The 23692-nt window shown below is 40.3% G+C and overlaps 1 protein-coding gene across 1 annotated transcript in view; it reads right to left on the reverse strand.

Moving 5' to 3' along the window:
• The window catches only part of LOC137321024 (kinesin-like protein KIF27), a 94463-nt gene that overhangs the window by 69872 nt on the left and 899 nt on the right, over positions 1-23692 (reverse strand). The window contains exons 2-6 of the mRNA XM_067983140.1: positions 23099-23153; positions 19141-19534; positions 16004-16204; positions 12747-13735; positions 1968-2111 (exon numbers count right to left, since the gene is read on the reverse strand). Coding sequence (XP_067839241.1) covers positions 1968-2111; positions 12747-13735; positions 16004-16204; positions 19141-19438 — 1632 coding nt within the window. The 5' untranslated portion in view covers positions 19439-19534; positions 23099-23153. The remainder of the gene's footprint in view (positions 1-1967; positions 2112-12746; positions 13736-16003; positions 16205-19140; positions 19535-23098; positions 23154-23692) is intronic.

Here is a 23692-nt window from a genome sequence, read left to right on the forward strand (position 1 = left end):
TGCACTTTACCTGGACAAGTGGGTAAATCAGATAAAGGGCCACGTCTACCAAAACCATAGGCAGTAACAAGCAGATCTTTTTATTTGGTTAATATTGAAGGGTAATTGTTTTTCCATAAAAACATTGTGCATGATCAGGGCTTTTGTACTTGTTTTTCTTGACCTTATGGTATTTGGGAGGGGAAGGGGGTAAAGAGTGCCATGCAGCCTTTAGTCAGCCCTCCTAATATTGGCCATTTTTAAAAATTATAGCTCTGTGAAGTGCCTCGGGGTGGTTTTCTACCATAAATGCTGTTGTTGTAGCTGTTGTAGTAGTAATAATAAGTTAGGTTACAAAGAAAAACATCTAGCAGATAATGGTCAGTTGAGGAATGAGCCTACAGCTTAAACATCACTTTATTTCTGCAGCTTTTGATCAATATTTTTAATAAAATGTTGCTCATTTAATCAGGGAAATGTAATAATTATTCAATATTGAAGTATTGGAGTTATTAGATTGATCCAAGTTTTATTTGGTTATGAGGTGGGTCTAAGTGAGTTTCTTTTTGGGCAGTGTTCAGACAAAGATGATTTTGGCAGATATTTCTCCAGTAAATGGCAATCACAGCCTGTTTTTGGCTACAATCAAGGGTTCACAGAGTCAGGAGTCTGAAATTCCCAAAAGTCAAATCGTGCTTCCTATACCTTAATATCTTATGGAACACAAAAAGCTAAAAAAGTCAAAGAGCACAAAGACCATTTTCTAATTAAATCTGTTATCCTCCCAGTTCAAAGTTACCCAGCACTTACCAACTGTGCACACAGCAAAAACGATACAACAGTTTGTAGTAGGCAAAACAGTACTGGATCAGTTAAGTCTGTTATAAATGGGTTGCATTGTATAATTACTTAGTAATCAGTTATCTTTATTAATTTTATAAGTCCTGCATTTACCCGTTCTAATCCTCTCAAAGTTAACTTGGAAATACAATACTGAGTGCTTATTCATTTGGGGAAAAGTGGTGCTTACAATGAGGGTAATTTTAAGACCCCAGGGCAGATGCGGGAGGAGGCGGGTGGGGATTAAAAAATTTTTAAAAATGGGAAATCCAACCCTAATCCGCCCACTGCCTGTTTTAATGGAGATGGGTCAGGGTGCGGGCAACCAACCCACTTTCAGGAGGCGGGTCGGTCACTAAAATATTTTAAGGAGGCTGCGTGCCTCCATTTTAACTTAAGTTTTATTTTTAACACCTGCAGGCCGGGATCCATGAGGTAAGTGCCTTTATTGCACTGTTTGTGGGTCAGGAGGAGAGGAGTGGTTCCTCCCGGCACACCAAGCTTACCTTTTAAACACCTCACAATGGGACCCCCGCGATCGGCCGACCTCCTACCACCTCCCCCACGATGTTCGACACCCCCACCCCCCGCGATGTCCGAATGCCCTCACCAGCCCCCCCCCCCGCCCGATGATCCCGAACACTCCCCGACCCCCGCAATCCAAACACTGAAGATCCCGATTGCTCCCTGGCTGCTTTCCCACCCGACAGGCCCAATTTCACCCCCCAAGACTTTGAGGGAGAGTTTCACTTTCAGGGTCATAAAATCTTTGGAAAGGGAAGGAAAACAAGAAGGAATCACATATTTTACTAAGTGGCAACTTGGCTCAGTTGGTAACACTTCAACATTGCTGTCAAATCTCTGTGTGGTTGACACACTTAAACAGAGAATATCCCTTCCTCAGTCCAATGTTGTCTTGCTGCCTCATGACTTTGCAAAGGCTGGCTAACTTGTTTTCTAGGGGAGGTCCAAGAAAAAAATATCATTTAAGCTTCTGGTTGGAAGCCCAAAGCCCTAGTGCTGGACCTATCAAACTGTTTAATGCACCTACCTTCATTTTGCCTATAACAGAAATTATTTAGAAGCATTAAAAATAATTGATTAAATAATTTAATAATTTGATTAAAGCGTTACAGCGATAAACTCACTTGAATGTGACACCTTTCTTGTGATTCTGTTAAAGCTGCCAAATATTCCTCCTTTTCCTGCTCCAATGTCTGTATTTGCTCTAGTGAATCCTTCAGCTCAGCTGCTTTTTGACTGAATAATTCCTCATCTGTAGCCAGTGCATCCTGAGGAAAATAAACAATAAGTGTGAAAAAAACATTCACTGCAAATTTCATCTATAGCACAATGAAGAATGCACAGTGAAGCTCACCAAGATCAATTATTATTTGTCAGATAGAAAGTTGATACTGAAAAATTACATGAAAAGCTAAATTATAAAAATAATTTCCATCTCTTGTTAATGAATCCAACTTTATTTCTATTTTGCCTGGACCAAACAGTGACAAGAATATCTATAGGATGTTACTTGCCACTTGGTTTAGTTTTATTTACTTATGAAATTAACTTAAATTGATTTTTCAACTTGCTAAAAAGTATAACTTGAACTATAGATAGGAGGAAGCCTCCGAAAGCTTGTGAATTTCAAATAAAATTGTTGGACTATAACTTGGTGTTGTAAAATTGTTTACAATTGTCAACCCCAGTCCATCACCGGCATCTCCACACATATAGATGGAGGAAATGAATCATAAAAAAGGCATAAAGTATTACTTTGGTATCAATGGGGAGTTAGATGGGACAGAGGGGAAGAAAAGGGAAGACATTAAATAAAACAAAAGCAATACACTGCAGATGCTGGAAACGTGAAATAAAAAACAGAAAATGCTGGAAATACTGAGCAAGTCAGGCAGCGTCCAAGGAGAAAGAAACAGAGTTAACGTTTCAGGTCGACCTTTCATCAGAACTGGAAGAAGTTAAAGATTTAACAGTTTTTAAGCAAGTAAAGAGCCAGGGAAAGTGCGAGGGTGGGGGTGGAGAGGAGGAAGAAGGGGAGGGGAGGAAAGAACAAAAAGGGAAGGTCTGTGATAGGATGGAGGGCAGGAGTGACTAAGTGACAAAAGGGATGATGGTGCAAGGCAAGAAGTGTGGTAATGGGACAAGTAAAGAAACAAAAGATGGGTCTAGAGGAGCTGTAAATGGCAACAGCAGAACCATTACCAGTACCTGCTGTCCAAAAAAATGGGAGCAGTGGTTATGATCTGAAGTTATTGAAATCAATGTTGAGCCCAGAAGGTTGTAAAATCCCTAATTGAAAGGTGAGGTGCTGTTTCTCGAGCTTCCATTCAGTTTCATTGGAACAGTGTAATTTTCCGGATATCTTGCTGGTGTACAGTTCCATGGACACTCATTACCTTCCGCTACCTGAGCCATTATTTATGTGTAAGCTTTGACAGTGAGTGTCAGAAAATTATTCTACCATGAGGAATGCCAGATCTTAGATGGCTCCTGTCCTCAGCTGATATCCACACATGCACACTGCCAGTCGGGTTTGCTGCATAGTGAACAAGAGCAGGAGTCCTGCCCAATTTTTCTTTCCCCAATCCAGAGTTGCTGAGACAATTACTATTGTGTCAACTGAGATTAGCTAAGCAATCACAGACCAGAGATTCAACTAGAGACCTTACATAAGAACATAAGAAATAGGAGCAGGAGTAGGCCATATAACCCATTCAATGAGATCATGGCTAATCTTCAACCTCAACTCCACTTTCCTGCCCGATCCCCATATCCCTTGATTCCCCTAGAGTCCAAAAATCTATCTATCTCAGCCTTGAATATACTCAACGACTCAGCATCCACAGCTCACTAGGGCAGAGAATTCCAAAGATTCACAACCCTCTGAGTGAAGAAATTCCTCCTCACCTCAGTCTTAAATGGCCAACCCCTTATCCTGCAATTATGCCCCTAGTTCTAGAATTTCCAGCCAGGGGAAACAACCTCTCAGCATCTACCCTGTCAAGCCCCATCACGTTTCAATGAGATCACCTCTCATTTGTCTAAACTCCAGAGCGTATTGGCCCAATCTACTCAATCTCTCCTCACAGGAATTAATCTAGTGAACCTTCGTTGCATCGCCTCTAAGGCGAGTATATCCTTCCTTAGATAAGGAGACCAAAACTGTACGCAGTACTCCAGGTGAGGTCTCAACAAAGCCCTGTACTATTGTAGTAAGACTTCCTTACTCTTATACTCCAACCCCTGTGCGATAAAGGCCAACATGCCATTTGCTTTCCTAATTGCTTGCTGTACCTGCATGCTGTCTTTGTGTTTCTTGTACGAGGACACCCAAATCTCTCTGAACACTAACATTTAAGAAAAAATTCAGAATTTCTATTCTTCCTACCAAAGTGAATAACCTTAAATTTCCCCACATTATACTCCATCTGCCACTTTCTTGCATACTCACTTAACCTGTCTATATCCTTTTGCAGACTCTTCGCGTCCTCCTAACAGCTTACTTTCCCAGTTTCTATGACTCAGCTATTGACCGAACCAATAGAAGAGCATGTTCAACAGATTTTTTAAGTACTCCAGCAAATATACCTTCTTTTTGTGCCTATACCTATGTATCCTATAATCTGAAGCCCATTTTAAATCAGGTATTAATCTAATCCTTTCTAGAGAGATTGAGTAAATTGGGCCTATATTCTCTGGAGTTTAGAAGAATGAGAGGTGATCTCATTGAAACCCATAAAATTCTTAGAGGGCTTGACAGGATAGATGCTGAGAGGTTGTTTCCCCTGGCTGAAAATTCTAGAACTAGGGGACATAGTCTCAGGATAAGGGGTCGGCCATTTAGGACTGAGATGAGGAGATTTAGAATTCTCTACCCCAGTGGGCTGTGGATGCTCAGTCGTTGAGTATATTCAAGGCTGAGATCGATAGATTTTTGGACTCTAGGGGAATCAAGGGATACGGGGATCGGGCGGGAAAGTGGATTTGAGGTTGAAGATCAGCCATGATCTTAGTGAATGGTGAAGCAGGCTTGAGGGGCCATGTGGCCTATTCCTGCTCTTATTTCTTATGTTCTTATTTTTTTTGAATCTGGAATCATTTCAAGTCTGTTAATTTTGAACTCGCACGCTCTGGTTCAGTAATCATAGTCCAAAGTGAATAATCTGGTTTTGTTCACATTATCCATTTTAATAACTTGGATATGTACTGAAATGTGTCAGCATTCTGCCACAGAAAGGTACATTCTAAATATTACTTCATAATTAGACAGGATAGTAAGACCAGAGGAATCTCCATGATTTCATGCAGAATAGCAAAAAAACTAACTTGGATTGGACCAGAATGAATTTTTTCATATAAAGGGTGTTAATGCCTGGAATAATCTGCCAGGCAGGGTAGTAGAGATGGAGGACTGGATTTTCCTCCACTATACTATCTGAAATTGGGCGGTATAGGAATGGGATGGGGAGGCCTACCACTGGATCCCTGTTCCTAAAAACAATGTTTGAAATTTTTCTCATCCCCTCCCTCCCTCAGCAGCCCGACACTTGACTGCTTGTTGCATTTAAATAACAACAGGGGCGAGGCTAGGAAACTGGCCAATTGCCCTGCAGTACCAACAGTATAGGGGTGGCGATACTTGCTGGGGCAACAGCAGAAGGATTGCTGATGAAAGGAGAGAATTGATAGTGTCTACTTCTCTCTCTTTTCTGTCATCATGATTCTTGCAACAGAAATGAAAGCTCCTTACAAATTAAAAGAAAAACTCTTCTAGGCGGTTTTCTGGCCCCCTTTAATGCTGACTCCTCCTTCCAGCACAGCAGCAGGTGTTCTGCAGCAATGCCACCACATTTTACTGCCTGGCAGTGGTGGGTTCCCTCTACATGGCAGAGAACCTGCCTTGCATCTTTAATTAGGCCCAATCCAGGAAAATGGGCCGGGTTCACAAAGGGATTGGAGGAGCCCCAACAACTTCAGTGGTGAAACTGCCCTGGAGAGAAATCAAGCCTGCAATTTTTAAGGGCATTGAAAACACAGTTGGATGTTAAATAGCTTGATGAACTTCAGGTGGGGGGGGTGTGGAAGGTTGAATGGCCTATTCCTTATTTTTACTAATGTTATAACAATACAAACCTGTGTACTGAAAGTATTGATAAGATGTACAACACTTATATGGCATACTTGGCTATTGATCAACATTAGGATTAATTAGAAATCAACAGGCACAGTGAACAGATATTAATTTAATGACAGCTTTCAGCATCCATGGTGAATGCCCTAGTAGTCAGCCATGGTGACAAAGAAACCTTCCCTTTATTTATGTTACTATCACTACCAGTCTCTAACATTTAAATATCTGAAATCCAAAAGATGCTGCATTGTTGTCTCTTTTTGTAGTTAATATTTAGGGACAGCAGGAATGGTTCATTTTGTTTAGGTTTGTTTCCCTGCAATAAATGTAAAGCATGATTCAACAGCATTCCACAGCAACACAGGCACTAAACTCCACTCCATCTTCCTGTAAACTTAGATAGAGAGAAGTCACTCACCTCACCTCTGCACTAACTAGAAAGACAAAATAGAAGCGTACACAACATATGCACTCTATGTTGCAGAATTGCAACCTTGCAGAATTGCAACCTTGCATCAAACAGGTTCCCTCACTGTGAGCTGCATTTGGTAATATAAATCTGATCTACCCTGTTCTAAAGAAGTTTCCTGATTTGCTGACAGTATTAAGAATTTCTGTGTTAATCTGCTAAACACATTGAGACAGTTCAGTGCACTTCATTGTGATGCAAAATGGCAACATGACACTAACGCATAGGACCGGCTCAGCACCATTTTCCCAACATAGAAAAATTTACAGGCAATTGCTACCCTGTCTACCTTGCTAAACGAATTTTGCATGTATCTGATTTTACTGAGACTAATTAATGAAGTGACCAAGTATTACGCCACATTAACTAATCAATTCAGCCATCCAAGCAGAAACATAAGCTGCTGATGGAGATGAGCTAAACAGCTGCATAAACTTGCTGTCAGGGCACTAGCTCAGAGATTTCAATAAAGTTCGGCAGCATATGAATTATTCATCAGTCTCACTTGCACAATATTCACTGAATAGTGAAGAGTTTGCTAAGGATACATAGCTTTCTAGTGTATCCAAAAATAGCAAACAATTTGTTTTCAGCCCTGCCTCAAGCTGGTCCTTGGCAAGCTTACAGAAAGGCTGGAACAAAGTGGCAGTATAAATGGAGCAGTGCAGTGCACGAAAGTCACTCACTCCAGGCTGCAGCAAAGAAAGGGTCATATAAAAGCGCCCACATCCCCCATTCTGAATCCGAACTCAATTTTTAAAATATAATTATTTCAGTTTTTTTAATGGACTAGGGTGACTACAGATCAGTTGGTCTGTGTGAAAACTTCAAATTTCTAGTTACTCCACTATTGTACAATTATTTTTGAGGTCTGTTCCCTCCCGATCTCTGTGCTTTTTTTATACCCCTCATCATCCTGATCTTGCTGCTTCCAGTTGCCTACCCCATGCAGTCTCTCCATTGATCAACATTGTGACAGTGTGAATACGTTAGGAAATAGGGAGGAAAAGGTGTTGCAAAAATATACAGACAAGGTGAGACAGAAGAGTAAGAATGGAAAGAAAACAGGAAAGTGAAAATAAATAAAGGAGAAAAGCAGAAGGAGGAAAAGAGGTGAAAGGAAGAAACATCTTGCATTTATATAGTGCATAGAATCTACAGTACAGAAACAGGCCAATCGGCCCAACTGGTCTATGCAAGTGTTTATACTCCACTTGAGCCTCCTCCCATTCTATTTATCTCCTTCTACCCTGACCCTGTTTCCCTCAATTCCCTTCTCCCTCTTGTATGCTTCAATGCTATCTGCTTCAACCACTCCATGTGGCAGCGAGTTCCACATTCTCAACACTCTCTGTATAAAGAAATTCGTTCTAAATTCTTTATTTGTTCTGCTAGTGGCTATGCTTCCTTGTTCTGGACTCACCAACAAGTGAATAAGTACCTTATCATATCTCTTAGAAACGTCTCAAAGTGTTTTACACACAATGAATTAACTTAAATACAGTTAGTGATAGGAAGGGAGGACAGGAAAAGAGAAGTGAGAAGAGAAAAATAGGAGGGACGGTGGAAAAGGGAGAGGGAAAGAGGCAGTGACACTTGTAAAAAAAAAGACTAGTCAGGAAACTAGTACCAGTATTCTTAGACAAAGGGCATAAGAGGCTATGACAATCTTTAGTAGATAAGTCACCCGGTCCGGATGGGATGCATCCTAGGTTGCTGAGGGAAGTCAGGGTGAAATTGCAGAGGTACTGGCCATAATCTTCCAAACATTCTTAGATATGGGGTGGTGCCAGAGGACTGGAGAATTGCAAATGTTACACCCTTGTTCAAAAAAGGGTGTAAGGATAAACCCAGCAACTACAGGCCAGTCAGTTTAACCTCGGTGGTGGGGAAACTTTTAGAAATGGTAATCTGGAACAGAATTAGCAGTCATTTGGACAAGTGTGGATTGATTAGGGAAAGCCAGCATGGATTTGTTAAAGGCAAATCTTGTTTAACTAACTTGATAGAGTTTTTTGATGAGGTAACAGAGAGGGTAGATGAGGACATTACGGTTGATGTGGTGTATATGAGCTTTCAAAAGGCATTTGACAAAGTGCATATAAGAGGGAGAAGGGAATTGAGGGAAACAGGGTCAGGGTAGAAGGAGGTAAATAGAATGGGAGGAGGCTCAAGTGGAGTATAAACACTTGCATAGACCAGTTGGGCCGATTGGCCTGTTTCTGTACTGTAGATTCTATGCACTATATAAATGCAAGATGTTTCTTCCTTTCACCTCTTTTCCTCCCTCTGCTTTTCTCCTTTATTTATTTTCACTTTCTTGTTTTCTTCCTTGACAAAGTGCCACATAATAGGCTTGTCATCAAGATTGAAGTCCATGGAATAAAGGGGCCAGTAACAGCATGGATACAAAACTGGCTAAGTAACAGGAAGCAGAGAGTACTGGTAAGCGGTTATTTTTCGGACTGGAGGGAGGTGTACAGTGGTGTTCCCCAGGGGTCAGTACTAGGACCACTGCTTTTCTTGATATATATTAATGACTTGGACTTGGGTATACAGGGCACAATTTGCAAATTTGCAGATGACACAAAACTTGGAAGTGTAGTGAACAGTGAGGATGATACAGACAGGCTGGTGGCAAGGGTGGACATGTGGCAGATGAAACTTATCGTGGAAAAATGCAAAGTGATACTTTTCAGTGGGAAGAATGAGGCGAGGCAATATAAACTAAAGAGCACAATTCTAAAAGGGGTACAGGAACAGAGAGATCTGGGGGTATATGTGCACAAATCGTTGAAGATGGTAGAACAGGTTGAGAAAGTGGTTAAAAAAGCATACGGGATCCTGAGCTTTATAAATAGAAGCATAGAGTACAAAAGCAAGGAAATTATGTTGAACCTTTATAAAACACTGATTTGGCCACAAATCAGAAGCATTGCGTCCAGTTCTGGGCACCGCACTTTAGGAAAGATGTGAAGGCTTTAGAGAGGGTGCAGAAGAGATTTACTAGGATGATTCCAGAGATAAGGGACTTTTGTTATGTGGATAGACTGGAGAAGCTAGGATTGTTCTCCTTGGAGCAGAGAAGGTTGAGAGGAGATTTGCTAGAAGATTTGATAGAGGTATTCAAAATCATGAAGGGTCTAGACAGAGTAGATAGAGAGAAACCTTTCCCATTGGCAGAAGGGTCAACAACCAAAGGACATAGATTTAAGGTGATTGGTTCTTTTGTCAAAGGGAACATGAGGAAAAACTTTTTCACAGTGAGCGGTTAGGATCTGGAATGCACTTCCAGAAGGGGTGGTGGAGGCAGATTCAATCATGGCCTTCAAAAGGGAACTGGATAACTACTTGAAAGGAAAAAATTTGCAGCGCTACAGGGATAGGGCGGGGGAGTGGGACCAGCTGGATTGCTTTTGTGTAGAGCCGGCACGGAATCGATGGGCCGAATGGCTTCCTTCCTTGCTGTAACCTTTCTATGATTCTATGATTTTGGTGCAGTCTGCTCCAGAAAGGTTTGAAATGGTGAGGACTGGTCTGAAAAAGGTTTTAAAGTATGGATAGAAGCAATGATAACCCCTGAGTAAACTGCCCCTTGTATAATCTTCACCACAAAACTCAACAGAGCTGATTTTAACTTGGCCTGCCAGGAGGAAACGAGATGGTAGTGGCCTTAAAATAATTGTGCTGCATTTATCACCCTGTTCTCACTTAGATCCCACCCACTGCCATTTTCCTGGGACCTTCCGCTGCGTGGCCAGGCGCCCGCCTGTATAATGAGAGAGCCTCTGCACTGCATGCAAATCGGAGTCCTAAGACATATGTAGAATGAAGTGCGCCGTGCATACTCCACCCAGTTATACTGAGCGGTGAAGCAGAAAAGACAAGTATAGAATTATATTTGTGGGGCGAGGTGCAACAGGAGTGCTCGTCCTAGCTTTACAAAAATACTTAGCTGCTGGCCAACTTGCCGTTCAGGCTGCTTGATATTAGGCTAGCCAGTGTGCTGCAGCGGGATGGCCGTTTAGGGCATGGAGCTTGCTGGTGGCATGGAAACGAGGCATGGCTCTTGAAATAGCTCAGGCCTTCTGCCCGTTCTGTGCCAGGAGTTAAAAATCTCCCCCAACATCTCCTTTTATTTATTCCTCACCAATTTTTCTCTCCTACTTCGTCCCCTTGCTGGGATGTAGTTCAAAGGATACTGGCCACCATCTTGTACTTCGCCCAGGAATTCATTTTTCATGTGTGAGCTTTGACAATGAGTGTCATCAGAGTATTTGACTACAGGTGACCTGGGGGAAGGGGGAGTAATTGTGAAAGGGGAAAGCTGTCAGGCGAGGAGTTACTGTAAAAGAGGAAATGATGCGGGGTATGGTAGTCTGCATAGGGCAACTGTTAGAATGCGGCGTGCAGCCATGGAGAAGAAGGGGGTTCAAATTTTACTCAGTGTGTGGGCGGTGGGGGGGGGGAGCAAAAATCTTGTTTGTTGTGGGAGGAAGTAAGGGGTATGATTTTGCTCAGTGGATGGGGCTTAATATTGCTCAGTGTTAAGGGGCGTTTGAGGCCACAAAAATAGCTGCGGGCGGGGGGGGGGGGGGGGGGGGGAGGGGGAGGAGGAGAGAAGGAGTAAAGGTCCAACTTTTGGTTAGTTCTATTGACTTTGTAAATTACTTAAGAAATTAGTGCACCAAATTTTCCTTTATCACATTAGCACTTTATTCACAACTCAAAATCTTGATTTCCTTTCTACAGTCGCAAGGAGACCAGAGATTTCAGGGTGGGAAGTAATCAGAGATGTTCAGCTGTTGCCAGGCTGGGAATAGCATCTTTTAGGTGCTGGATATCAACCTGCAGCGATCAGTCATTTTGAAATTCATTAGTAACAAGTGCTATATTCAGCTGTGCACTCAAGTCTGATAATTTGCCAGCCTGAAATCTTGTGCCACCCGACCCTTGAAGATGAGAATTAAAATGAAGATTTTCCTACCAAATGAGAAGAGTTTGATAAAACATCTTTGATTTAGAATATCTAAAAATGTGTCTGCTTTGGATATCCCTACTTTGCATTGTTGTCCCCAACTGCAGCATCCAATTGTTAAATAATTTTGCCTCCATTGCTGTAAGAACCCATTCTATGTGTTGATCACTCTTTGTGTGAAGAACAACTTCCTGACATGAGTCTTAAATTTTCCTTCCACTAGTTTGGTCTCCTTGTCCTCTTCATACAATTTACTTTTTCCATACCATTAACTATCTTGTATAAGATCACCTCTTGAGTTTCCCTTTCAAGGCTGAAAAGCTCAGTTTCTTAGTTTTTTTCCTCGGGTCTAAATCTCTGACATTAGGGATCAGCTTTGTGGCTCTTTTCTGCACTGCCTTGACCCCTCAAATGTCTCCCTTATGTCTCAATGACTCAAATGTGGTCTGACTATATAGTTCAATGTTCTATTGACTTTTTTGACTGATACTCTGCAATGGTAGGACATGTTGAGGGTAAGATTCCTAGATCCCTTTCAACTTCATCCTTAGCTGTGTTAACATAATTCATGGAGTATATGTGTCGCCCCTTTTTGTATCCTATGTGAACTTTATGTGCTCCCTCCTCTGATTCCACTGCCTTTCTAGTTTGGGATCATCTGCAAATGTTACCAATTTACATCGGGTTTCTTTATCTAATTAATTCATGTAAATTAGGAACAGCACTGTTCTATACATTGATCCTTGGATACCCATTTAGCAACCCCCCCCCCCGCCAACATAATTCATTCAGCAAGTACCTGTTATTTTCTAACCTTCAACCATTTTCTTATCCATTCCAATAATTTTCTTTAAATCTGCACAGCTTTAATCTTGCCTAATAGCCTTTCATTCAGAACTTTGTCAAAATTGTCTTTTGCAGGACTAGGTACAACACATCGTAGGGTTTGCCACAATCCACTTGGAATGTCACTTCCTCTAAGAAGTCAAGGAAGTTGGTCAGGCATTCTGAACCTATGTTGGCTATTGTTTACTGGGTCATTATGGTATAAATAATCATCAATTTTACATAGGGTTGAAGTTAGACGACTGGGTCTACAGTTGCACTATGTTGGTCTTTTGCAATCTACTAGTCAGTGTCGAGTGACTCAGTCAAAATGATTTTCAATATCTTGCAAATCTTCTCCCTAGTTTCTCATAGCACTTTGGAGTAAATACCATCTATTTTGGTCTGACCATTGCACTACATTTGTTGTAAGACGTCAGCCTTTACTACAGAATACATTTATGGACCATAAAGCTTACCTAAAGTATGCAAAACTATACCTGGCATTTCTTCAGCTCCCTTTTCAGTTGAAGTATTGTAATGTGATGAGAATCTTGTCCTCCAATTCCAATTCCGCTTTCAGTGCCAAGTGTGTCAGGCAATTCATTTTGCATTTCCTCTACCATGTTGAACCACTCCTTCATCTTTTGCCACTGGCTTTCTTTCAAACTGTTTGTATCTCTAAATTCCAAAAGGAAGTGCAAGGCCTCATCTATGCAATGTTTATAGTGATAGCTTTCCACCTGTAGATGGGCCACCTGCTCCTCCAGAGAATGGATTCGTTTTTTGTCCTGACTCAACAAGTCCTGTGAAACCTGGCTGGCATGGGTCAGCAGGCTTGTCTGTTGATTCTGCAGTGCCTCCCGGAGTGTTTTGATTTGTAGTTCCATCTCATCTATCCGATCCCAGTCTGGGTCATAATTTACAATAGGTTTGTTTCTTATGTCCCTGGCTCTATTGGCATACTTCAAAGTGTTAAGGGATTCATCAAAACTAGACGATGAGGGGCTAATGCATGCAATCATTGCAGTTTTAGCATTCCCTCCAAGAGAGTCCTTTAACAAACGGGTTATCTTAGTATCCCTATATGGAATGTGTATACTTTTTCTCTTTGGGTCTCCAAGAGCACTGATCACATTCCCAAGTGCCAAGAGACCACTGTTTATTTGAACTGATTCCTTAAATCGTTCACCTGTGTTCCCTGTTTTTGTAACCCTTTCTGAACCAGCTAAGTCCACAAAGCAAAATTTGGAAGAGATCAGTTGAAATGATTTCTGTGATTCTTTTATAAAGTTGTCCTCATCATTATTTGATTGCTGTCCATTTTGAGGTCGCTTTTGATTGAGATACATTGTGAAAATGGCATGTGACCGACTGGAGTGCTCGTTCATCTGTGTGGTGCCTGTGTGACGGGCTGCATTGCCAGCCTCCAAGAGACTCATCATTTCATCTGGTGTTTCAATCTCACACTCCTTGGCCCCAATGATCACTAGAACAAACAATGTGTTAATTAGTCCTTCGATAAACAGTACGATGCGCATGGGAAAGGTGGTACAACTAGCTTCATATTACTTTATACTGAGTCACCTAGTGGACCATTGGGCAAATGCACTTGAAGGTATAGTAGTGATCAGGAAAATCACAAGTGTGATTCCTGGTCTGCACCAAGTTAGCTCATCTCAACTAGGGCACCAGTGGAAGCACTAAAATTGGCCTCTGCATTCCTAGGGGAGGGTGAAAAACAAACATTCAACAACTCAATGATTAAATTAAATGGTTATATCATTATTTTTTGCAAATCTAATTTCATTCAAAGCATCATAACTGAAATTTGCAAAACTCTGTCCCTACCACGGAGTCTCACTCAACAAGAACACAAATTGGATAATCAGGCATGGAAGTAAGTTTACCTAATTTGCTACGCTCCTGATTTTCCAACCATTAAAATTAATGGGGCTGAAAATCACAGGAACATCGAGAATCAGGCATACTGATTCCCCAATTCAGTGAGACTCCACACTGCAAGAAGTTTTAATTTGTATTTCCATTTCATCTACCCAATCCCAGTCAAAATTAAGGGCACACAATCACTGTGCAACACTGGGGCTCAAAACTGCCTTAAAACAGCTGTTTGTATAGAAAATGGCAGCTAATGAATAGAAGTTTGGTCACAATTCAAATCATAAGAAAGTCTCTTTTAGTTACCTATTTGAGATTTCTGGTCACTTTACAATTGCATTACAGAAAACATATGGTCCCTTGGTTGAACTAGAATCGACATTCTGTAAATGTAGCTAGAAAGTACAATGTGAGGAAAACTAGGTCCACAGACGCCACAGCCAGATATGGCTACCATTGCGCTTCTTGTCCTTGATATTATAATATCTTTTAATTGCGAAGCCATTAGTATTAATCTCACTAGAACTACTTTCTGATATCTATCAGCATAATTAGCAAGCCACACAATCCAGTTGATTGTTAGCTTGTTACCTTGGTTGGATGGAGCCAGACAGACTGGGAGGGCAGCTGTATGCCTTTAAACCCCAAGGTGAGCGACAGCTGTATTTTTTTAGTTTTGATCTCTCTTGTACTGGGAATAGATGAATGACTTATAACCTGGTTATCCTGATGGCAGGAAGTCCCACAGTATGTCTTTGCGACTAGGGGTCATTGACAGCCCCATGCTCAGCCAGAGATATTTCTAGTGGCCCTCTCTCTCAGCTTGCGAGTTCTATCTTGTATCATTGTACCCATAGCTGATGTGGAGGTGAGTTCTTGTGGAACTGCATGGGCTATAACGAAAACCCATATTTAAGATTTATAGTGCATGCTAGTCCAGCTTTAGTATTATTTATAGTATCAGCAAAGTGTAATTTATTTTATTTCTGTACCTGAGGAGAGAGCACGAGTTAAAAGTTCTGTAAAAGCAGTGCTAGCTTCTGTATTGTTTATCGCAACTGCTTTTTTTTTTTACTTTTAATAAACCTGTTCTGGAATTTATAGCCAACGACATGGTCAAATAGTGTTTATTCTTCTGGTTTCTGAAATCTAGGAGATCAGGAGATGGCTTGGGTCATATCCAGTAAGCAAAATATAGTACCAAGGGTTTCTGTTCGGCCCCTGGATAACACTATATTACCAGATATTGTGCGTGTAATGTCACACTTTGATTAATGGAGAGCGAGGACTTCCTTAAGGGAGTGGCCTTTGATGCAGAGCACGAGAAAAATGTATCTAGGTAAAGCCTAAAAATAACACTTTGGGATAGAAGTGATGATACAATCATGTACAAAGAAAGCCTTTAAGAAACCTCAAAAGTGATATACAGTCTAGCCCAACGAGTAAGTGGACATAAAAGAAAACAGGCAAACTACTGGGAACCAACTAGAGAGATGCATGTACAGTACTGTGTTAACTGTAGAGATCCAATCGCCCCAATTAGATCACAATGAATGTTGAAGTGCCAACTTGCAATGTACAGGTGAATGGAAAATGCAAAAATAATGAACCCTGGAAACAAATCTGCTACAAACAACTGAAGCTAATATGACCATAACTGATGCAAACCAACGAGCAAACTTCTGACAAATCTTAAATGTAAAGAAAATACCTTCCATCAACTTAGAATACCTATTGTGCAAGCAGTGAGATGAGAGAAAAATAATTTAAAAATAAAATGGGAAGGAGAGAAAACACAGAAATACTTTAATTAAATGACTTCACCAGTTGAATTTACTTAACCATGTGGTAGGATTACCTGTGTTTCCTTTTTCATCTTCTCTGATATGAATGTCTTTGCTGGTGCTCTGTAACTCCAACAGATCCCTCAGCTCTTCTTTGTACACTTCAATGTAGGATACTTTCACATTAAAGTCTACATTGTGATTTTCAGTGATGTTTTGGAAGATCTCGTGGATGGCACGTGGAATAATGGCTTTCAACTCATCAGAAAATGAAGCTTTAGGTCATAAAAAAAAAACCTTGTAAATCTTTTAAATTAGATGCATTGTGCTAGAAATTTATCATTTCCTAATATGTATCACAATTTAATCAGTAAACCATGTAATCTGGTCTAATCTTCAGTTTTTCTGAACTGTACATAACTTATATGGTGCAGCCACTGTAGTTATGTAGACGAGGGTTAACATACTGATGCAATATGTATATAGAGCAGCTGGACATCGTTTACCTTGGGGCTACTGTTTAAAAAATATATACTTTATAGGAGTGATTCCACGCTTGCAGGGTGGGCACCTCAGGAAATTGTGTGTGTGGAGCCTGTGATTTGCCAGAATGGGAAATCATGGGTTGTATGCCTGAAATTTCCTAAACTGTGCTCCCTGCAAGTGCCAAATCACAGCATCATCTTTTATAACCAGGACTTCCATTAACCTCGCATTGCCATCTGTGCAAAAGATTATGGTTTTACAAAATTATCATTGGATTATAAATTCTGAAATGAAATTCAGACATCAGATCTAATTCTTAATAGAAATCCATTAATTTTTCCCCCTTTACTTTTGTGGTTTATAATGTGCTGGCATTAGTTTTTACTATTACTGAGGCTTTCAACAATTTTACTATTAACAGCAAATCAAACATCAAAACTCAGGCCATGAACCTCTCTATCCCATCTGGTCCCAGATTAGCTGGAGTGATGGATGCTATGGAGAGTCTATTGCATCTGTCCCATACATGCCTTCAAAACAGGATGAGGTTTCAAAATATGTAGCTCCTAGTCTGCTCAATCCATCCATATTGAAAATGACAACACTGCTATGGTAGCAAGAATGCGATAAGTCTTGAAATTAATTTAAAATAAAACAAATAAACAAAAATACTTAGCTGGCAAATAGTTACTGACAGAATATTGTCAATTCTACTCCAAATACAGTAAACTATGCTTCAATTGCCTGTAATGACTTAATTTGTTCGTAAAATAAGAATGTGTCACACTGCATTCCAAGTAACAGATATTTCTGTTTTTGTTTTGAAAGGTTATTTTATTCCTCTTCCCTTTTCTTGGAACTCCCCATATCTACTACCATCCTGGGAGAGAGAGCTAGCCTCCTCCAAACCCTCTACCAAAGGCTCTCCAGAAACAGCCACTACAATTGTGCACAGGACATGAGAACATATGTAATAGGAGCAGGAGTAGGCCATATGGCCCCTCAAGCCTGCTCCACCATTCAATAAGATCATGGCTGATCTTCTACTTCAACTCCACTTTACGGCCCTATCCCCATATCCCTTGATTCCCTTAGTGTCCAAATATCCATCGATCTCAGTTTTGAATACTCAACGACTGAGCATCCACAGCCCTCTGGGGTAGAGAATTCCAAAGATTCACAACCCTCTGAGTGAAGACATTTCTCCTCATCTCAGTCCTAAATGGCCGACCCCTTATCTTGAGACTATGACCCCTAGTTCTAGACTCTCCAGCCAGGGGAAACAGCCTCTCAGCATCTACCCTGTCAAGCCCTCTAAAAATTTTATACGTTTCAATGAGATCACCTCTCATTCTTCTAAACGCCAGCGAATATAGGCCCATTCTACGCAATCTCTCCTCATAGGACAACCCTATCATCCCAGGAATCAGTCTAGTGAACTTTTGTTGCACCCCCTCGAAGGCAAGTATATCCTTCCTTAGGTAAGGAGACCAAAACTGTACACCGTACTCGGGGTATGGTCTCACCAGAGCCGTATATAAATGCAGCAAGACTTCCTTACTCTTATACTCCAACCCCCTTGCAACAAAGGCTAACATACCTTCCTAATTGCTTATTGTACCTGCATGTTAACTTTCTGTGATTCGTGCACAAGAACACCCAAATGCCTCTGAATACCAACATTTTAGTCTCTCATCTTTTAAAAAATATTCTGCTCTTCTATTCTTCCTACCAAAGTGATAATTTCACATTTCCCCACATTATATTCCATCTGCCATCTTCTTGTACTCACTTAATCTGTCTATATCCCTTTGCAGACTCTTTGCGTCCTCTTCACTGCTTACTTTCCCACCTAGCTTTGTATCATCAGCAAACTTGGATATATTATACTCGGTCTCCTCATCTGAGTCATTAATATAGATTGTAAATAGCTGAGGCCCAAGCACCGATCCTTGCGGCACCCCACTAGTTACAACCTGCCAACCTGAAAATGATCCATTTATTCCTACTCTGTTTTCTATCCATTAATCAATCCTCAATCCACGATGTTGGTATTCAGAGGCATTTGGGTGTTCTTGTGCACGAATCACAGAAAGTTAACATGCAGGTACAATAAGCAATTAGGAAGGTATGTTAGCCTATGTTAGCCTTTGTTGCAAGGGGGTTGGAGTAGAAGAGTAAGGAAGTCTTGCTGCATTTATATACGGCTCTGGTGAGACCATACCCCGAGTACTGTGTACAGTTTTGGCCCCAATCCCATGAGCCCTAATCTTGTAACAACCTGTTGTGTGGCACCTTATCGAATGCCTTTTGAAAATCCAAATATACTATATCCACTGGTCCCCCTTATCTACCCTGCTAGTTACACCCTAAAAAAACTCTAATAGGTTTGTCAAACATGATTTCACTTTCATAAAAATAGCCCATGGTGACTCACCCTCCCTCTGAGGAAGCTCTTGGTTGTTGATAGATGCCTGCCCATAGCTGCACACCAGAGATTGGAAACTTTAGCAGGTGGGAGATTTTGGCACTCAAAACACATTATACTGGGAATGCACCAGGCTGTGCCATCCCCGTTCAAGACAAGCATTAACATCAGAATGGTGCACTATTAATGTATTGCATTAAGACTTATTAAATAGATATTTCACAGTAGTGTGATTTATCATAGTGAATAGTAACAGTTACAAAGATTTTTTTTTTATATATATATAAAAAAACTTACCTATATGTCCCCCACCAATTGTGTATGTTTTTCCAGATCCTGTCTGTCCATAAGCAAACACAGTGGTATTATAACCTTCAATTGCTGATATCACTAAAGGTTTTACGCAGGCAGAATATACATCTTCTTGTGATGATTTTTGTCCAAATACAAAGTCAAATGTAAAAGCACGATCTTTCCCAATCACAACCTGCTGCGTGTTGGGAACAACTCGAACACAAACTTGATGGTTGTGGAGGATTTCTTTTGGAAGCAGAGGTCGAATCCGTACAGCAACTTTGACTGCAATCTCTTCCATATTAACAAATTAAAAAGCTTTGTGCATAAAATTATTCTTTTACTTTTGTGCGTCCATTTTGAAGATTATCTTTTTTCCATGTTCCACTGTTTGTCACTTAAAGGAAAAAAAGTTAGCATTTCAATTTTATGAATTTATGATAAAACTGTTCACTCTTCTATGAAGGAAAAGGAAGATCACATTGACAAACCCGATAAAGCTCTTTGAGGAGGCAACAAATATGGTGGATGTGGGAAATACGGTGGATTTGGTGTAAATGGACTTACAGAAAGCCTTTGACAAGGTACCACATAGGAGACTATTGGAGATGATTAAGGGGTCTAGAATTAGGGGAGGGGAGCCAAATTGGAAGTAAAAACTGGTTAGGAGGGAGGAAACAGAAAGTAGGAGTTAATTGCAGTTTCTTAGAGTGGCTGGAAGTGAGTAGTGGTATCACACGAGGTTCTGTTCTGGGACCATGTCTACTCACTACTTATATTAATGATTTGAATATAGGGAGTGGTGTCCAAATTTGCAGATACTAAAATAAGAAGTATAGTAAATAATTCTGAGGGCCAGAGGAAGCTACATGGGGATATTGATAAGACAGCAGAATGGGAAAAGAAGTGCAGATGGAATTCAATGCCACTAAGTGTGAGGTGCTACATTTTGATTAATGAAAAGTAATAATTATTCTTTGTTGGATGACATGGAAGAGTAAAGGATTTGGGGTTCAGGTTTACAAGACAATAACAACATCGCCTCAAGTAGTTAAAGCCATAAAAATTCTAATGGAATACCGAGGCAAGTGATATAGAATATAAAAGTTGATATGCAATAGTGAAGCTACATAAAACCTTAGCAAGACCACAGTTGGAGTACTGTGTGCAGTTTTGGGCTCTAAATTATAGAAAGAATGTTGAGGCAATAGAGAGAGATAGCGTATATTCTCTAGGATGCTGCCTGAAATGAGGAAAAACAAATATGAAGAAAAAACTTGAAAAATTGAGGCTGTTTGTATTACTACAAAGATTATGGGGTGATTTTATAGAGGTGTTTAAAATTATGAAGGGATGGGACAGGGTAGATAGAATCGGAGCATTTCTGGTGGTTGATGGGGTCTAGGACGAGGGGACATGGACCAAAGATTAACTGTAAGCAATTTAGGAGGACAAAGAGCAGAAGAATTTTTTTTTTTTTTTTACACACACACAGGGTTGTGAGGCTGTAGAATGCACTACTGAGTGATTGAAGCAGGCCATGTCAACAATTAAGAATAGGTTAGATGGGTGGTTGAAAGAAAAGAGAATAAAGGGGTATAGAATAGGCACATGTGGAAGATTACTGCTCATACCAGATAAACACCAACAAGGACTGGTTAGGCCAAATGGCCTGTTGCTATATTGTAATTTCTATATAATTCAATGTGTTTCCAGATGGTTACTGTACACTATTTGTTTGGTTACCACGAGTCACATACAACTGCAAGCCATGTGGAGGTTTCTCCAAACAAACTTAAAATAAGCAGGTTAATGCGTCCATTAAATTAATTAGTGGACAACAAAATTTCAAATGAATGCATTAAGCATTTGTACACTAATACTGCACAACATAATTTTAAAGCTATTATATTAATAAAGGCTTAAAGTGCATAGCGATCATTGGGTCCTGAGAGCTGACCAAACTAACTGATGCTATTGAACAGGGTCTGTCTATGTCTCCATACTCTGACGCCAATTTCATTGTCAAATGCACTTTTCCCCACTTATAATTTAGGAGGTTTTTGCAGCAGATGGGTCTTACTACTTGGAAAAAAAATCCCACTAGAAAATTTAGCAATTTTATTCATGCCACAGAAAAACTTTAAAAAGTAGTTTTACATATTATGACTGGAGCGGAGATTTACTAGAACGGTACCAGGGATGAGGAGGCAGAAAACAGAACCATAATTTGTGGATTGACCCGAGAATCTGGTTACACACTCTGAAATAGAAGTGTAGCTGCCCAGCCAGTGTACGGTCAAGAAACCAAAGCCATAAGAGAATGATATAAGAGACTGTGCCCAGTAATCAGGGTCCTACAGCAGTTGCCACATGACGAGAAATAAAGACAGGTTCCCCCAGTGCGGGGTGAGTTGCCTTTTAACTGACAATAAGCAGCGTCACCTCTACAAATACAGACAGCGTATAAAGTATAGAAATTATATACAGAACTGTAAAACCCGGTTGCTCTGCAGGCCAACACTGGGCCCTGGGATTTAAATGTGTTAAAAAATAAAAACTGGAAGAGCTGATGGCAAGGAGCTGGTCCAAGTACATGCGATAATTAATGGAGAGGGTTGATGAGGTTAGTGCGGTTGATGTGTATATGGACTTTCAAAAGGCATTTGATAAAGAACCACATAATAGACTTGTAAGCAAAATTAAAGCCCATGGGATTAAAGGGACAGTGGCAGCGTGGATACAAAACTTGCTAAGGGACAGAAAGGAGAGAATAATGGTAAACGGTTGTTTTTCATACTGGAGGGAAGCATACAGTGATGTTCCTCAAGGGTATGTATTAGGACCATCGCTCTTTTTATATATATATTAAAGACCTGGACTTGGGTATACAGGGTATCATTTCAAAGCTTGCAGATGACACGAAACTCGGGGATGTAGTAAACAATGTGGAGGATAGCAACAGACTTCAGGAGGACAGACAGACTGGTGGAATAGGCAGTCACATGGCAGATGAAATTTAACGTAGAGATGTGTGAAGTGATACATTTTGGTAGGTAGGAAGAATGAGGAGAGGCAATATAAACTAAATGGTACCATTTTAAAGGGGCACAGGAAGAGAGAGACCTGTGGATGTATGTACACAAACCTTTGAAGGTGGCAAGAAAAGTTGAGAAGGCTGTTAAAAAAAGCATATGTATCCTGGACTTTATTAATAGAGACAAAGAGCAAAAGCAAAGAAGTTATGCTAGACCTTTATAACACACTAGTTAGGCCTCAACTGGAGTATTGTGTACAATTCTGGGCAATACACTTTAGGAAGGATGTCAAGGCCTTACAGATGGTGCAAAAGAGATTTACTAGAATGGTACCAGGGATGAGGGACTTCAGTTATGTGGAGAGACCGGAAAAGCTGGGGTTGTTCTCCATAGAGCAGTGAAGATTAAGAGGAGATTTGATAGAGGTGTTCAAAATCATGAATGGTTTTGATAGAGTAAATAAGGAGAAATTGTTTCCAGTGACAGAAGGATCGGTAACCAGAGGGCACAGATTTAAGGTGATTGGCAAAAGAACCAGAGGCAACCCGAGGAAACATTTTTTTTAATGCAGAGAGTTGTTATGATCTGGAATGCACTGCCTGAAAGGGTGGTGGAAGCAGATTCAATAATAACTTTCAAAAGGGAATTAGATAAATACTTGAAGGGAAAAAATTTACAGAGCTGTAGGGAAAGAGCAGGGTGTGGGATTAATTGCATAGCTCTTTGAAAGAGCCGGCACAAGCATGATGGGCCGAATGTAACATACTATGTGCTGTAGCATACTATGAATTACAAGTCAATCTTGGTTTTTCCAGTTTTCAGTGATTAAAAATCATTTTGACATTTAAACCACCTTCTGACTTTACCTGTAACTCAGAATAAAAACACAAAATGCTGGAAATCTATTCAGCCACTTCTCTCACCTTGGAAAAGGAGACTGGCACTCGAGTCAGTGAGTCATTGTATAACAGGAGTTTTCTGGTTAAAATAAAATTAAAACAGAAATTGTTTATTGTTTTTCCTGAATGACCGCAGGTGTATTTTTAAAGTTAAAATACAAAGTAAAAAAAAACTACTTTTACTTTATTTAGGCACTCAACATTAACATTTTCAAATGATGTGCTGAGTTTCTGTATTTACAAATGGATTGTAGTTCTGGATGGATAAATATATTTTTTTTATTCTCAATTTCACATTTGTTATAACCTGAAGTAGGCTGCATCTCAAAGGGGTATAATTCTAGGCTAGGTGGCTCACGTGGAGAAATACACCAGCACAGAACAATAGACAATAATGCTGTAACATTTCACGATTCTACGAGTGCTCTTGGATAAAAGATTTTTTTTGAAAAGGGAGATTTGTTGATATTGTTGCAACCTTGTATACATAGTCAAGTATATGAAATTCCTTAGCTTTTCTCTAACTTGACAGGTGGCTGGATGATTGACAGCTGCATTAATTTTTATTTTGGCCAGCTAGGTGTCTGATATGTATGTCTAGCAATCCAATCACGGTAG

The sequence above is a fragment of the Heptranchias perlo genome, chromosome 4, assembly GCF_035084215.1.
Source record: "Heptranchias perlo isolate sHepPer1 chromosome 4, sHepPer1.hap1, whole genome shotgun sequence".
Classification (NCBI taxonomy): domain Eukaryota; kingdom Metazoa; phylum Chordata; class Chondrichthyes; order Hexanchiformes; family Hexanchidae; genus Heptranchias; species Heptranchias perlo.